This window comes from Hemiscyllium ocellatum, chromosome 15 (genome assembly GCF_020745735.1).
Source record: "Hemiscyllium ocellatum isolate sHemOce1 chromosome 15, sHemOce1.pat.X.cur, whole genome shotgun sequence".
Lineage (NCBI taxonomy): Eukaryota > Metazoa > Chordata > Chondrichthyes > Orectolobiformes > Hemiscylliidae > Hemiscyllium > Hemiscyllium ocellatum.
In genome coordinates this window covers 64,161,602-64,179,062 of record NC_083415.1, presented here as the reverse complement: position 1 = coordinate 64,179,062, position 17,461 = coordinate 64,161,602, and the positions used below count along the sequence as shown (strand labels likewise).

At 43.1% G+C, this 17,461-nt stretch overlaps 1 protein-coding gene across 2 annotated transcripts in view; it reads left to right on the top strand.

Moving 5' to 3' along the window:
- col9a3 (collagen, type IX, alpha 3) overlaps positions 1-17,461 on the top strand; it is a 278,496-nt gene extending 261,035 nt beyond the window's left edge. For both annotated transcript variants that reach the window (XM_060836555.1, XM_060836554.1), the window contains 3 exons: positions 3,778-3,960; positions 7,022-7,099; positions 15,493-17,461. In XM_060836555.1, the coding sequence (XP_060692538.1) occupies positions 3,778-3,960; positions 7,022-7,099; positions 15,493-15,677 (446 nt within the window). In that variant the 3' untranslated portion in view covers positions 15,678-17,461. The remainder of the gene's footprint in view (positions 1-3,777; positions 3,961-7,021; positions 7,100-15,492) is intronic.

The window sequence follows — 17,461 nt, the reverse complement described above, 5'->3', positions numbered from 1 at the left end:
ACATTCTCCCTTAAATACTTGTCTAGGTTCCACTTAAATGTAGTTGAGAGTGTGGTGCTGGAAAAGCACAACTGGTCAGGCAGCATCTGAGGAGCAGGAAAATTGATTTTTCGAGCATAAGCTCTTCATCCTGCCCCATACCTGAAACCCACTACTGAGGGGAAAGGTTTATTCCCATTGACCCGATCTATGCCTTTCATAATCAGACCTAGTCACCTCCTCAAAAAAATTCAAATTAAGTTTGTTAGACCTAATCTCTCCCTGACAAAGCCATGCTGACTATTCTTGATTCATTGTTGCTCCTCTAAGACCTGGCCTCCACCACCTGGTTTCTATGGTAATGAATTCCATCGATTCCCCACTGTCTGGCTGAGGAAGTTTCTCCTTATCTCCGTCTAAAAGAGTCTTCCCTTTACTCGAAGGCTGTGCCCTCGGGCCCTAGTCTCTCCTGTCAATGGAAACATCTTCCCAACATTTATTCTGTCCAGGCTGTTCAGTATTGGGGAACTCATATAACATACACCTGATTGACCTTGTTACAATCTCTACAATCTCCAGTTTAGTTGTGCATGAGCTGTTAGCAGTGGACACTGAGTTCCTGATTCTGTACGTTGTGACTACGATAGGAACAGTAATGAGATGGATTGCATTAACTAAGGTCACAGAGGGGTTTCCCTGTGTTGTAAAAGAAGGTAGCTTTCTCTTTCTTATCAAGCATCCAGGATCTTCAGATTGGCTCCCTTTAGAGATCAGTGGGTGTTCAGTCACTAAGTCTATTCAGTACTGAGATAATTGCATTTTGGACTTTAAAGGTAACTGCAGTTTAGGGGATTGACCAGGAAAGTCAGAGTCATTCTACCAGAACAGGAGGAAGGTTGGCCTATTCAAATCAATTAGGAGAAAGGGCTCATGCCTGAAACGTCGATTCTCCTGCTCTTTGGATGCTGCCTGACCTGCTGTGCTTTTCCAGCAACACATTTTCAGCGCTATTCAAATCAATGCCCATGTATAGAGCTGTTGTAGAAGATCAACAGGGCCTAGAGGACCTATTCCTGCCTCTATCGCCAATGTTCTGATTACATTACCCACAGTCAGTTGTCAAAGCTATTTCTTGTTTATATATTATTTGGTGACAGAGTTTGGAGGAAGATTATAAATACTCACCACATTGTATACCATTTTGGGAATGGGATGGAGCCTCTGTGTGCCGCTATCACCAGCATGCATCTGGTCAGCTGAATGACATGTTAATGTGCTATAACCCGTCTGTAAAAGCTTAAACTTCTGATTGGCTGGAGTACCTAGGAGCCAAAGGTACTCCACTTGCAACTTCACCATGCCTGTCAACTGGACAAAAACGCACTGAGACTGTCACCAATTTACAACAGGAAATGCAGAGGCAATCAGCTGTGCCTGAAATCGTGACTAAGATACACAATTAACATTCCCTTCAAGATGTTCACACATGTGCTTGCAGGGACTTACAGGATGTTGCAGGGTAAGGAGGGTTTGAGTTATAAAGAAAGGCTGATTAGGCTGGGACTTTTTTCACCGGAGGGTAAGAGCTTGAGAGGTGACCTGATAGAGGTTTATAAAATCATTCGGGGTTAAATAGTAGGTGTTTTTTTTCCCCAGGATGGGGGATTTAAAGACTAGCAAACATATTTTTAAAGTGAAAAGAGAGACTTTTAAAGAAGACATGAGGGGCAAATATTTTACACAGAGTGGTTTGCTCATGGAATGAACTTTCTGAAGAAGTTGTGGATGTGGGTACAATTACGACATTTAATAGACACTTGGATAAGTACATGAACAGGAAAGGTTTGGAGGGATAAGCATAAGCCCTTCTTCAGGAATGCCCGAAACGTCGAATCTCCTGCTCCTCGGATGCTGCCTGACCTGCTGCGCTTTTCCAGCAACATATTTTCAGCTCTAATCTCCAGCATCTGCAGACCTCGCTTTCTCTTGGAGGGATAAGGCCAGGATAAGGCAGGTGAGATTAGTTTAGTTTGGAATTGTGTTCAGCGTGGACTGTTTGAACCAAAGGGTCTGTTTCCATGCTGTCTGACTCTATGACTGTATGACTCTATAAGGTATGTGGAGAATGTTTACTTGTGTTCCATGCACGGTTTAATATTATGCATAGGAGAAAGAACACCATTAAAATGTGTATCTGTTATTTTCCATGAGTAATTTGTCTCAGAAAACACTGATGATTAAAAACTGAAGAAAATATTATTTATTTATCTTCATTCTTAATGTTGCTATCTTGAAAATGATTATATATTATATACTCAGTGCACAGGTAAATTTCAAAATTTATGCCTCTTGAAGCTTTTGTGAAACTATTCTTCAATACTTAGGATTTCAAAATTAAATCAATCAGAAACCTAAGGTATCAAGTTTGGTTCTGAAATAGAACTAAAAATGTTTTTTTTTTGCCAAATTTATTTTACAAAAATATTGAATTTAATTCAAAAAATGTATATAATTTAGAGTCTTTACCACTGAATTAAATTGTTGTGTTGCACAATTTAATCTGATACGAGGTAATGAAATCTCACATCTCTTGTTGCTCCTGGTTCCGAGAGGAACTAGCTTTGCTTGTCCTACCTTCCATCAATCTTTAAAGCCTGAGGCGAGTCATGACCCAAAAGTTATGCTCATATCTAGGATAACACCTCAACATTTCTCCCACAGAATTTAGGATTAAGTGTACATATAATCTCTCGGTGTTATTGAAACTGTTGTCCTCCTCTGAAATGTTCCTCTCTCGTAAGGTGAAATATATTGTACTGCACAGTAGATGTAACACCCTGAGGTCAAGGATTGGTTTATCATCTCCTAATATAGTATGTTATTTGCCAGGACTTTAAAACTGGGCCTCCTTGCCTTTCTCAGTTCCCATTCCTCCTACATTCTATTAAGCCTAACCTTAATACCCTTGAATCTAATTGTCTCTCCCACTCTTCCTCACGTTGGTGGTGTCCAACCTTGGTCTTTGACCCAGTGATTGCAGTTTAACCGAAGCACCTGATGGAAATGGAGTCAGGAACATGAAATGGCCCAGGTAGCCATTACAGTACAGTACTAAAAGAGCTATCAGAGAAACCAGCTTTTTTGCTAAACTGATGCCCTATCTTCCCTCACAGGTAAATGTGAAATATGTCACGTGCTTTTGAAGGAAAGCAGGCCAGTTCCCTGGGTGCCATGACCAATATTTAACTCTCAATGAACACCACCAGGAACAAATTAATCAGGGTTATTCATCTCATTACTGGGCAGTGGGTGTAACTGAATTGGGAAGAAAGGTACCAGATTAGTGATTTGATCACATTGGCTGCAAAGCATTGTGGATATTCTGAGGCTCTGAAAGGTGTTATATTAAGATCAGAGTGGTGCTGGAAAAGCACAGCAGATCAGGCAGCATCCGAGGAGCAGGAAAATTGACGTTTTGGGCAAAAGTCCTTCATCAGGCTTTTGCCCGAAACATCGATTTTCCTGCTTCTCGGATGCTGCCTGACCTGCTGTGCTTTTCCAGCACGACTCTGATCTAAACTCTGGTTTCCAGCATCTGCAGTCCTCACTTTTGCCAAGGTGTTGTATTAATCCAAGTTCTTCTGGTTTGCATTGTAACAGAAGTGGTGTCCAAATACTGAAAGATACCAGACATGTAGCAACATCTGAAATCATACAATAACAAGAACTTAGCTTAAACCTCTGACCAGAATGAAAGTTTAATTTAAGCATTTTCTTGTGGTTTATTTCTCCTTCTAGATCAGATTGCATTATTAGCTAATAATCTGAGAAGGCCAATGGCCCCTGGAATGATAGGAAGACGTGGCCCCCCTGGTCCTCCAGGTCCACCAGGGCCAAAGGGCGGAGTTGGCCATCCAGGCAGTCGAGGATCACCAGGATTGACTGGACCATCTGGAGAACTTGGTGACACAGGCCCGCGAGGTAAGGCTGACTTTGGAGGTTTAACTTGACACAGGGTTTGACCCATCACCAATTAGACTACACCAGCATATGCTGAACCTTCATGTGCATCACTTAAAACATAAAAAGTGACATGGCTAAGGGGCTACAATTGCTGTTTTGAGTTTGCTTTTGGGATATGGGCATTTCGTTGGCAAGGCCAGTGTTTCCAATCCCTTGCCACCTCGAGACAGCGGTGTGAACCTTCATCTTGAACTACTGCCATTCTTGTAGGAGTGGTGCTCCCAAACAATATTGGGTAAGGAATTCTGGATATAAATTTCCAGGATTTGAACGACCAGTGGTATATGTTCAAATCAGAAGGGACCTGGTGGTGATTGTGATTCCATGACTTTGTTCTTGTAAGACAATGAGAAAGAGGAGTAGGAGTAGGCCATTTGGCCCCCTCAGCCGTGCTATCCCATTCAATACAATGATGATTGATCTTCAGCTTCAATACTACTTTCATACCCAATCCCCACATTCCTTAACTCCCTGAGACACTGAGGATCTGTCTATCTCAACTTTAAATGCATTCAATAATGGAACGTTGATAACCCTCTGTGTTGAAGAATTTCAAAGACTTGTGACACTTTAAGTGAAGAAATATTCCACCTCAGAGTGTTCATCTTCTGAGTGTTCCCAAGTTCTAGATTCCCCAGCCAAGGACAACACTCTCTATGCCTACTCTATCAAGACCCTTCAGAATCTTGCCATTCTATTGGTGGCAAAGGCTGTAGGGAGTGGAAATTCCATGGAGAGGATCAAGTGGCTTACTATTTTTCCAGTGGTGGAGGTAGAGGGTGGACCAACCCAATCACCCCGTGGCTCAACACTTTAACTCCCCCTCCCACTCCACCGAGGACATGCAGGTCCTTGGACTCCTCCACCGGCAGAACACAACTACACGACGGCTGGAGGAGGAGCGCCTCATCTTCCGCCTGGGAACCCTCCAACCACAAGGTATGAATTCAGATTTCTCCAGCTTCCTCATTTCCCCTCCCCCCACCTTGTCTCAGTCGGTTCCCTCAACTCAGCACCGCCCTCCTAACCTGCAATCCTCTTCCTGACCTCTCCGCCCCCACCCCACTCCGGCCTATCACCCTCACCTTGACCTCCTTCCACCTATCCCACCTCCATCGCCCCTCCCCCTAGTCCCTCCTCCCTACCTTTTATCTCAGCCTGCTTGGCTCTCTCTCTCTTATTCCTGATGAAGGGCTTGTGCTCGAAACGTCAAATTCTCTATTCCTGAGATGCTGCCTAACCTGCTGTGCTTTGACCAGCAACACATTTGCAGCTGTGATCTCCAGCATCTGCAGACCTCATTTTTTACTCGTAGAGGGTGGATATCAAACTTACTCAAGCTAATTGCTTCCCAAAGCCAATGGCCCACAGGTGAAATTCTGAGACTGTTTGGAAGAAGTGAAGAACTGAGGCCCATTGTCCTCATTAAGCTTGAAGGTAGTCAAGATGCATCCAAATACTATGTGACTGATTGTGTTGATGGCCGATTGGATCAAAGAAGATGTAATGTGTTCTATCAGCATTTAGTGTCCACAATTCATGCCACTGAGTTGTTAAGGGAACATCAAAGGATCAGGAAAGATTTTACTATGTTGTGTGTCATGAAGAGAGATTCATTCTGGATGAATCCAGCTTTAGGAATCCATGAAAGCTGCCTCTAGGTTTGGTTGCTTGAGCTGATCCCAATAAGGTTTTCAATTTGCAAACAGAAAGCAGACCATTCTGCCCATTGTGTCTGCGTTAGCTCTTCAGTTGAGCTATTGAATTCATTCCTTCACTCTGCCCTTTCTCCATCCAACTGTATTATTTTCTAATCAAGCATTTATCCAATTTGTCTTTGAAGGTTTCTGTTGTTTCAACATCCCTTCAAATCATAAAACATTTTATTTTATCTCCCTTTCTGGCAGCCAGAGGATTCCTGTTCAAACTGATGATGACTGCTGCTTTTACTTTCTTTTATCGAGTTTATAACAAAAGTAAAAATACTTTTGGAGAGATTAGCAAGAGCATTGGGTTGCACATTGCAAGATTCCATGGAGCTTGGGTGAGAGTGTTCTAATGACAGGTCTACAAGTTTCCACAGTCCGCCAAGTTGAACACCTAGTGCCCTAGTGCACCACCTCATGTGGCAACCAACTACAATGGAATACAATTCAGAGTTGATCTGGCTGTATACTTTTCTCATCAGACACCTCACCTTGAAGCCGACTCAGTCCCAAAAAGCTTCTAAATACAATCTGCGCGTGACATAGTAGGTGTCATCGTTGACTTGGTGGTAGTGCACACTCAGCCCTAGTCCGTGCTTGAGTCTATGCTCTTGAGTCTCCTGCAACTCCACATCATCTCACCCTATTACTTTCTCCGTCTATTTCTTTTTCCCTCAGACTTAAGTGCATCTATGGCATTCACTTCAAGGCCTCTGTGTGAAAGCCAGGAATTCCATTTTGGATTTTTTCTATATTTATAACCTCTAATTCTGGTCTCCTCTAGAAACAATCCCCTATGTCTACCTTATTAAATCCCTTTATAAGTTTAAAGACTTTTCTGGAGAACAGAACTCCAACCTGCTCAATGCTCAGTTTCAGTAGAAACCACGAAGCTTTCCACTGGAATTGCACCCTCTGGTGGTTGAGTTTAAATAAACATTGAGCATGATCTCGAACAATGCACCCTGCAGCACTTCATCCGCTTCCACTGTAGTACGGAGCGAGCAAAAGGTAATTATTTCAAAATCAGTTTGGCCTAAAACAGATCTGTGACAAATTGTTCAATAACGTCAGACTGAAAATCATTATTTAGTTCACATTATGTGCATAGTATATTGAAAAGGAAGTTAACAGAGATTGAACAGACCTGTTGCTAAAGATCAGTTTATCGAAAGTGATATATCTCTTCACGCATATGAGTATTAAAGTGAAGAACATGTTTTTCAGAAAGATGTTATAAATGTATGCTACACTGGAGAGCTCTATTGAATAATGCAGTGTTCACCCTGAATCTTACTTTTTTTTAACTCAAGGTGACCATGGTGTAAAGGGAGACAAGGGAGTTATCGGTAAATCTCATGGTGGCTTGGTAGGACCTCAAGGGCCGGCAGGTATGCTGCCAAATACTTCGTTGACGAGTTTATGTTAAGACTCTGTGCTTTTTAAAATCATTAACTGTTTTGCTGATCATTCTGCTGCAGAATAATTTTAAAATTGAGTTTTTAACTGTGTTGTGAACTATGCAAGTTATTACTTTTATTTGGAAGTTTAGATAAACGTTAATGCCTAACTCAGCAATGTTTTCCAGCCCTAGAACCTTGTAAGATCTCTGTGATCCTCCAAAACTGGCCTCTTGTGCTTTCCTAGTGTTTTCTTTGCACACTGACAGCTGCCTGGGACCTGAGCTCTGGAATTACACCCCTGAATCTCTTTGCCAGGAATGAGAATTAAACAACTGGTGATGAAGCACCTGGAATAATGATCCTTCAACATTTGTCAAACATTAATAGGTCCTCTGTCAAACAATTCATTTATTAGTATTTCAAAGGTTTTAATTGAATCTGATTACAGTATTTCCCATAAAACAACACACAAAAGTTTAAGTGTAGACAGAAAAGTATGGAAAATATGGTACGTGTTAATCTTCAGGGTAAAATTAATATTGATCTTCTTGGCAGGAGTTTCTGTGGAACAGATCAATGAAACTTAGAAAAGTTAGATGGAATGGGTGTATTGGAATGCCTCACCATTTCTATGAATGCTGTATTTTTGAACAGTTGAATTCTGGTTTCCTTCCTATTGGAAGGATTTTGTGAAACTTGAAAAGGTTCAGAAAAGATTTACAAAGATGTTGCAAGGGCTGGAGCATTTGAGCTGTAGGGAGAGGCTGAACAGGCTGGGACTGTTTTCCCTGGAGTGTTGGAGGCTGAGAGGCGGTCTTATAGAGATTTATAAAATCATTAGGGGCATAGATAGAATAAATAGACAAGGTACATGAGTGGAATGAAGTGGTGGAGGCTGGTACAATTACAGCATTTAAAAGGCATCTGAATGGGTAGATGAATAGGAAGAGTTTAGAGGGATGTGGGCCAAGTGCTGGCAAATGGGACTAGATTAGATTAGGATATCTGGTTGGCATGGATGAGTTGCACTGAAGGGTCTGTTTCTGCACTGTACATCTCTATGTCTCTATGAACTAATGTTGAGATACAGTCAAGTCAGTGGATCTGGGGAGCTAAGTAAGAATGTATAATGATTGATCTCTAAAATAATCAAATAAGAAACAAAACTGTTATTGGTGTACAAAACAAAGAGATTTTGCTCAGGATCCAAAGCTTTCATTGGTTTCCATCTCAGATGGCAACAAAGAAACTGCAGGAAACAAGTGCCTGGGAAGAAGTGTAATGTTCATTGAGACGAAAGGAGAATCAGTGTCCAAATGTAAAGCTGAAGAAATGTTTGAAACACAATGGAAAACACTGCATCAGAAAGAAAAGTAACATGCCCAGCTTGAGGTTGGATCTGAAACGTGTGTGAATGATGTTCTGTTTGGGTGAAATGTAAGAGTAACAGAGAACCCTGGATGTCTAGTCAATATTCAAGACTGCATAAGAAGGAAAAGAGAGGCTTTTAATAAATACAAAAGGATCAAATCAACTGACGCCCTAGTGGAATATAAAAGGTGCAGACGTGAACTTAAGAAAGCAATTAAGAGAAAAAAGAAGTTGCACAACAAGAACACTGATGGGAAAGATTTGGGAGAATCCCAAAATATTTTGTAAGTGTATTAAGGGGAAGAGAAACCTGAAAAACAGAAGGCCAATTAGGGACCAAAGGGGCAATCTCTTCATGGAGCTAGATGACTTTGGCAGCATGTTAAACAAATATTTTCCATCTGTCTGCATGCTGGAGAAAGAAGGAGAAATCATTTTATAATTTTAGGGAAGTTGATGACTATGAGCTTCTTGGGCAGTTTGTTAGAGGGGGTGAGATGGAATTGTAGGTTTTGGCAGGCATAAAAGTGAACCAATCTCCAGGTCCAAATGAATTGTTTCCCAGACTGCTGTGGGAGGTGAGGGAGGAAATTATAGGGACTCTGACCCAAGTTTTTAATTCATCCTTGGTTATGGGGATGGGGGATGGGGGATGGTGCTAGAGGACTGGAAGACAGCTAACATGGTTCCACTTTTCAAGAAGGTAAACTCTGCTGCTTAAATCCCATCCGACACAATATGCGGCTCACCTTTCGCCACCAATCTCTGCCCCCACCTCACATACTTTAACTGGCTTCCTGTCACTCAGTACCTCAAAGCTGAATTCACATGCTTGTATTTTTATTCTTTAATGGTGACCACCCACCCCACTCCCAGCCCATCTCTTTATTGTTTTCCAGCTTTACTAACATTTCTGAGGACACTGTTGCTTTGACTTGTGCATCAATGATAACCCTGTCCAGAACTGCCTGGTTAGCAAACTTTGGAATCTCTCCACAAATCCCTTCTCTTTACCATCCTTTCTGCTTTTTTCAAAGATAGTCCTTAAAAAATCATCACTTTCAGCTTGTGTGTCCATGTTTTGTTTGGTTAGAATTAGAATTCCTACCGTGTGGAAACAGGCCCTTCGGCCCAACAAATTCATGCCGACCCTCCAAAGAGTATCCCACCCAAACCCATTACCCTACACTTTCCCTAATTAATGCACCCAACCTACACATCCCTGAACACTACGGGCAACTTAGCATATCCAATTCACCTAACCTGCGCATGTTTGTACTGGGAGGAAACTGGATCACCCAGAGGAAACCCATGCAGACACAGGGAGAATGTGCAAACCCCACACATACAGTTGCCCACAGCTGGAATTGAACCCTGGTGCTGGGAGGCAGCAGTGCTAACCACTGAGCTACCGTGCCACCCATAAATTTACCTTCTTGAAAAGCGGATCCACATTAGCTGTCCTCCAGTCCTCTGGCACCACTTCCCAACTGCCCCACCCCATCACCACAGCCAGGGAGGAATTAAAAACTTGGGTCAGAGTCCTTATACTTTCTTCCCTCATCTCCCATAGCAGTCTGGGAATAGTTGTGTCTGCATTAATTGTTTTGGGGCTTTAGGAGCTGTATTGATGTGATTATTTCTTTGCATTGCTATCTTCTCACCTTGTAAGTCTGAATATGGAGGTCCCTCTAGCCTGATAATTGACACAATTCCATTCTCTGTAACTTTGTGTACAAGAGTCAAACAGTCAGGGCAGGCAGGGACAAAGCAAAGAACAAGGTGGGACTGATAAATTAAACTGCATTTACTTCAATGCAATAGGCCTAACAGGGAAGGCACATGAACTCATGGCACGGTTAGAAACATGTGAATGGGATATCATAGCAATTACAGAAACATGGCTCAGGGATGGACAGGACTGGCAGCTTAATGGTCCAGGATACAAATGCTACAGGAAGGATAGAAAGGGAGGCAAGAGGGGGGGGTGGGGGGGGAGGGGTGGTATTTTTGAAAAGGGATAGCATTACAGCTGTACTGAGGGAGGATATTCATGGATATATATCTAGGAATGTTATTTGGGTGGAACTGAGAAATAAGAAAGGCATGATCACCATACTGGGATTGTATTATAGACTCCCTAAGAGTCAGAGGGAAGCTGAGAAATAAGTTTGTAAAGAGATCTTAGTTATCTGTAAGAATAATAGGGTGGTTATGATAGGGGATTTTAACTTCCCAAACATTGACTGGGACTGCCACAGTGTTAAAGGTTTACATGGAGAGTAATTTGTTAAGCATGGACAAGAAAATTTTCTGATTCAGTATGTGGATGTACCTACTAGAGAAGGTGCAAAACTTGACCTACTCTTGGGAAATAAGGCAGGGCAGGTGACTGAGGTGTCAGTGGGGGAGCACTTTTGGGCCAGTGACCACAATTCTATTAGATTTAAAATAGTGATGGAAAAGGATAAACCAGATCTAAAAGCTGATATTCTAAATTGGTGAAAGGCCAATTTTGACGTTATTAGACAAGAACTTTCGAAAGCTGATTGGGGGCACATGTTCACAGGTAAAAGGATGGCTGGAAAATGGGAAGCCTTCACAAATGAGACAACGTGAATCCAGAGACAGTATATTCCCTATAGCATGAAAGGAAAGGCTGGTAGGTATAGGGAATGCTGGATGACTAAAGAAATTGAGGGTTTGGTTAAGAAAAAGAAGGAAGCATATGTCAGGTATAGACTAGATAGATTGAGTGAACCCTTAGAAGAGTATAAATGCAGTAGGAGTATACTTACGAGGTAAATCAGGAGGGCAAAAAGGGAACATGAGATAGCTTTGGCAGATAGGGTTAAGGAGAATCCAAAGGGATTTTACAAATACATTAAGGACAAAAGGGTAACTAGGAAGATAATAGGGCCCCTCAAAGATAGGCAAGGTGGCCCTTGTGTGGAATCACAGGAGATAGGGGAGATACTAAACAAGCATTGGTGCTGTCTGTGGAAAAGGACATAGAAGATATAGAATGTAGGGAAATAGATGGTGACAGGCCAGGCAGCATCCGAGGAGCAGGAGAATCGACGTTTTGGACATAAGCCCTTCTTCAGGAATGAGGCTGGTCTGCCAAGCAGGCTGAGATAAAAGGTAGAGAGGAGGGAATTTGGGGGAGAGGCACTGGGAATATGATAGCTGGAAGGAGGTGAGGGTGAGGGTGATAGGCCAGAGAGGGGGTGGGGGCGGAGAGGTCAGGAAGAAGATTGCAGGTCAAGAAGGCGGTGCTGAATCTGGGGGTTGGGACTGAGATAAGGTGGGGAGAGGGGAAATGAGGAAGCTGGAGAAATCTACATTCATCCCGTGTGGTTGAAGGGTTCCTAGATGGAAGATGAGGCGCTCTTCCTCCAGGCATCATGTGGCCAAGATCTGGCGATGCAGGAGGACAAGGACCTGCATGTCCTTGGTGGAGTAGGAGGGGGAGTTAAAGTGTTCAGCCACGGGGCGGTTGGGTTGGTTGGTGCGGGTGTCCCAGAGGTGTTCCCTGAAATGTTCTGCAAGTAGGCGGCCTGTCTCCCTAATGTAGCGGATACAATAAATACAACAGCCCCCACCTACGTTCGGGACACCACCCACGCCCTCCACCTCCTCCATGATTTTCGCTTCCCCGGCTCCCAACGCCTTATCTTCACGATGGACATCCAGTCCCTGTACACCTCCATCTGCCATCACGAAAGCCTCAAAGCCCTCCGCTTCTTCCTCTCCAGCCGACCCAACCAGTACCTTTCCACTGACACCCTCTTTCGACTGACTGAACTGGTCCTCACTCTTAACAACTTCTCCTTCCAATCATCCCACTTCCTCCAAACCAAAGGAGTAGCCATGGGCACCCGCATGGGCCCCAGCTATGCCTGCCTCTTCGTCGGATATTTGGAACAATCCAACTACACTGGCACCATTCCCCCACCTTTTCCTTCGCTACATCAATGATTGTATTGGTGCTACCTCGTGCTCCCACAAGGAGGTTGAACAGTTCATCCACTTTACTAACACCTTCCACCCCGACCTCAAATTTACCTGGACCGTCTCAGACTCCTCCCTCCCCTTCCTAGACCTCTCCATTTCTATCTCGGGTGACCGACTCAACACAGACATTTACTATAAACTGACCGACTCCCACAGCTACCGAGATTACACCTCCTCCCATCCTGCCCCCTGTTAAAACGCCATCCCATATTCCCAATTCCTTCGTCTCCACCGCATCTGCTCCCAGGAGGACCAATTCCATTATCGAACAACCCAGATGGCCTCCTTCTTCAAAGAATGCAAATTCCCCTCCGACGTGGTTGACAATGCTCTCCATCGCATTTCCTCCACTTCCCGCACCTTCACCCTTGAACCCCGCCCCTCCAATCGCACTGGTCCTCACCTTCCACCCCACCAACCTCCGGATACATCGTATCATCCTCCGTTATTTTTGCCACCTCCAAACAGACCCCACTACCAGGGATATATTTCCCTCCTCATCCCTATCAGTGTTCCGGAGAGACCACTCCCTCCATGACTCCCTCGTCAGGTCCACACCCCCCACCAACCCAACCTCCAATCCTGGCACCTTCCCCTGCAACCACAAGAAGTGCAAAACTTGCGCTCACACCTCCCCCCTCACCTCCCTCCAAGGCCCCAATGTATCCTTCCATATCTGTCGCAAATTGACCTGTATCTCCACACACATCATTTACTGTATTCACTGCACCCAATGTGGTCTCCTCTACATTGGGGAGACGGGCCGCTACTTGCGGAATGTTTCAGGGAACACCTCTGGGACACCCACACCAACCAACCCAACCGCCCCGTGGCTGAACACTTTAACTCCCCCTCCCATTTCGCCAAGGACATGCAGGTCCTTGGCCTCCTCCATCGCCAGATCCTGGCCACATGACACCTGGAGGAAGAGCGCCTCATCTTCCGCCTAGGAATCCTTCAACCACACGGGATGAATGTAGATTTCTCCAGCTTCCTCATTACCCCTCCCTCCACCTTATCTCAGTCCCAACCCCCAGATTCAGCACCGCCCTCTTGACCTGCAATCTTCTTCCTGACCACTCCGCCCCCACCGCCTCTCTGGCCTATCATCCTCACTCTCACCTCCTTTCACCTATTGTATTCCCAATGCCCCTCCCCCAAATTCCCTCCCCCTACCTTTTATCTCAGCCCGCTTGGCACATCAGCCTCATTTCTGAAGAAGGGCTTATGCCCGAAACGTCAATTCTCCTGCTCCTCAGATACTGCCTAGCCCGCTGCGTTTTTCCAGCACCACACTTTTCAACTCTGGTCTCCAGCATCTGCAGTCCTCACTTTCTCCAAATAGATGGTGACACCTTGCAAAAATGTCCATATTACAGATGAAGAAGTGCTGGATGTCTTGAAATGCGTAAAAGTGGATAAATCCCCAGACCTGATCAGGTGTACTCAAGAACTCTGTGGGAAGCTAGGGAAGGGATTGCTGGGCCTCTTGCTGAGATATTTGTATCATCGATAGTCACAGGTGAGGTGCCAGAAGACAGGAGGTTGGCTAATGTGGTGCCACTATTTAGGAAAGGTGGTAAGGACAAGCCAGGGAACTATAGACTGGTGAGCCTGACGTCGATGGTAGGTAGGTTGTTGGAGAGAATCCTGAGGAATAGGATATACATGTATTTGGAAAGGCAAGGACTGATTAGGGATAGTCAACATGGCTTTGTGTGTGAGAAATCATGTCTTAACAATTTGATTGAGTTTTTGAAGAAGTAACAAAGAGGAGTGATGAGGGCATAACGGTGGATGTGATCTATATGGACTTCAGTAAGGCGTTTGACAAGGTTCCCCATGGGAGACTGGTTATCCAGATTAGATCTTATGGAATACAGGGAGAACTCGCCATTTGGATACAGAACTGGCTCAAAGGTAGAAGACAGAGGGCAGTGGTGAAGGATTGCTTTTCAGACTGGAGGCCTGTGACCAGTGGAGTGCCACAAGGATCGGTGCTGGGTCCACTACTTTTCATCATTTATATAAATGATTTAGATGGGAGCATAAGAGGTATAGTTAGTAAGTTTGAAGATGACATCAAAATTGGAGGTGTAGTGGACAGCAAAGTAATGGATTACAACGGGACCTTGATCAGATGGGCCAATGGGCTGAGGAGTGCCAGATGGAGTTTAATTTCGATAAATGCGAGGTGCTGCATTTTGGGAAAGCAAATCTTAGCAGGACTTATACACTTAATGGTAAGGTCTTAGGGAGTGTTGCTGAACAAAGAGACCTTGGAGTGCAGGTTCATAGCTCCTTGAAAGTAGAGTCGCAGGTAGATAGGATAGTGAAGAAGGCATTTGGTATGCTTTCCTTTATTAGTCAGAGTATTGGGTACAGGAGTTGGGAGGTCATGTTGTAGCTGTACAGGACCTTGGTTAGTCCACTTTTGGAAAATTGCATGCAATTCTGGTTTTCTTCCTATCCAAAGGATATTGTGAAACTTGAAAGGGTTCAGAAAAGATTTACAAGGATGTTGCCAGGGTTGGAGAATTTGAGCTATAGGGAGAGGCTGAATAGGCTGGGACTGTTTTCCCTAGAGCGTCAGAGGCTGAGGGGTGACCCTATAAAGATTTATAAAATCATGAGAGGCATGGATAGGGTAAATCGACAAAGTCTTTTCCCTGGGGTGGGGAGTCCAAAACTAGAGGGCATAGGTTTAGGGTGAGAGGGGAAAGATATAAAAGAGACCTAAGGGACAACCTTTTCATGCAGAGGGTGTACGTGAATGGAACGGGCTGTCAGTGGAAGTGGTGGAGGCTAGAATAATTGCAACATTTAAAAGGCATCTGAATAGGTATATGAATAGGAAAGGTTTGGAGGGATATGGGCCAGGTGCTGGCAGGTGGGACTAGATTGGGTTGGGATATCAGGTCGGCATGGACGAGTTGGACCGAAGGGTCTGTTTCCCTGCTGTACATCTCTATGACTCTATTTCTCATTAATAGGGCCCCCAGGAGTCATGGGACTGAGTAAGAATGGGCGAGACGGAGCACAAGGGGACCCAGGCCCTCCAGGAGAGTCAGGACGACCTGGAAGAAATGGCGCCATGGGAACACCAGGAATCTGCGATACCTCGGCCTGCCAGGGAGCTATTGCAGCAGTAAAATCAGGGTCTCCTAAAAAGTCATGAAGAGTGTGATCACATAAGAAAATAAGAAGATAACTTGAAACGAAGCCCAGTTCCTCCTGAGATTGACTGAATCGAAAGAGACAACAAAATCAAGGACAATTTATCAACATTTTGGCTCCTGATATCTAAGTGTCTTATAAATATGTTTGAGAAGGTGCTAAAACAGACACTTTGCTTTTTACCATGTGTTCCTTCATTATTTTTCCAATTCTGTTTGAGATCTGTAAAGATTTTCTGCCTTTTCTGGTTAGAATGTTCCGTTTTTTAAAATACTTATTTCTTTAGTTTGGCTCCTCCATTTGTTCTCATTGTTTCTTACAAAATACTATAATTAGAAATGCTTACCTCAATTAGACGCACCCTATTGTAATTATTGATGTTACAACATCTGAACTGTGAGGGGTTATACTGTACATATGATATAAATCTAATGATTATAGTGTTTTGTATAGTACCCTAAATTTAAAACCAGCAACTCTAAATTTCAGACATTTAAGTAACCAATTGTTATTAACAAATGAGATTTATAGTATTTGTGCCTGCATTTTTTTCTCTTTCCTGAATGTTCACTTTTCCTAGTTTAATAATTTTTTTGTGGAAATTACAAGTTTTTGTGAATTCTAAGTAACAATTTATGGCTTGTTGTTACGATATTCTGTCCCATTTTGTAACATTTTCCATAAATGAATAAATCCCTGTCATACTCCTGCATCCACAATGAACGGTAACCAGTCAGTATCCTTGATTTTAAAATAATATTTATTAATTGTGGGTGCCTGTTGTCTGTAAAATAAAGCTGTTACCACCATCTGTTGTAAGATAATGAATAAAGCCACTTTTCAGAAAAAAATAAAACTTAACTCAGTCCCAGAAATTGACAATAAACTAAGTTCCAACTCAGACAAGAAGGCAGTCCTATGTATATATGAACATCAGCTTGTATATTAAGAGGAAGATGAGATTTTTTTTAAGCACATCAAATTAGTGATCTGGAATTTGCAACCTGAAAGGGCATTGGAAACAGATTCAAACATAAATTTCATAAGAAAGTCAAAAGAAAAGTCAGTGGTGAGCCCAAGGACTGGAAAAGAAATTGATATCAAAAAGTGGAAAAAGCAAAATAGTACAATGGGGAAATGGAATGGGTTCACTGAATAATTTTTCAAAGGAGCTGGAACATGTTAAACACCAGAGGTTAAAAGTTACTTAGATACATTTCAGGCATGTACTTTTCTGGTCACAGTTTTACTTCAACTTACACCTTACAGGATGCCGACAAACTGTTCCCCATATGTAAAATATATATTCAAAAATATATATCCAATTTTCACCCAACTATCCCTTAATAAACATATAACCATAATCTGTTCCCGAGTTTAATTAAGTCTCCGGTATCTCTGCCAGACTCTCTGAAATGGTAATGGCACAGGCAATGGTTAAATCGCCTCCTGTTATTACTGGGAAAAGCTAGATATATTTTCTTGCTCTTTCTGTGACCTACTGAAGGAATACCAGTACAACAGAAAGTTGAAATGATAGTCTAAGACTGTGTGCTGGCTAAACCAAAGTCACTGACCTCTAGTATCATATTGTGTTAAAAAGCCATATGTCTTATTGACAGCTCCAGTGCATACTTTAAGGAAGTTCTTTATTTTGTATAGATGTCAGTAATCTTTGATAGCAAGGTGGCAGCCTGGGGAGAATATCTTATAACAGCATACAACAGACTTTTAAATGGAACAGTATACTGAAATAAAATAGTACTGACGTATATGATATATAAA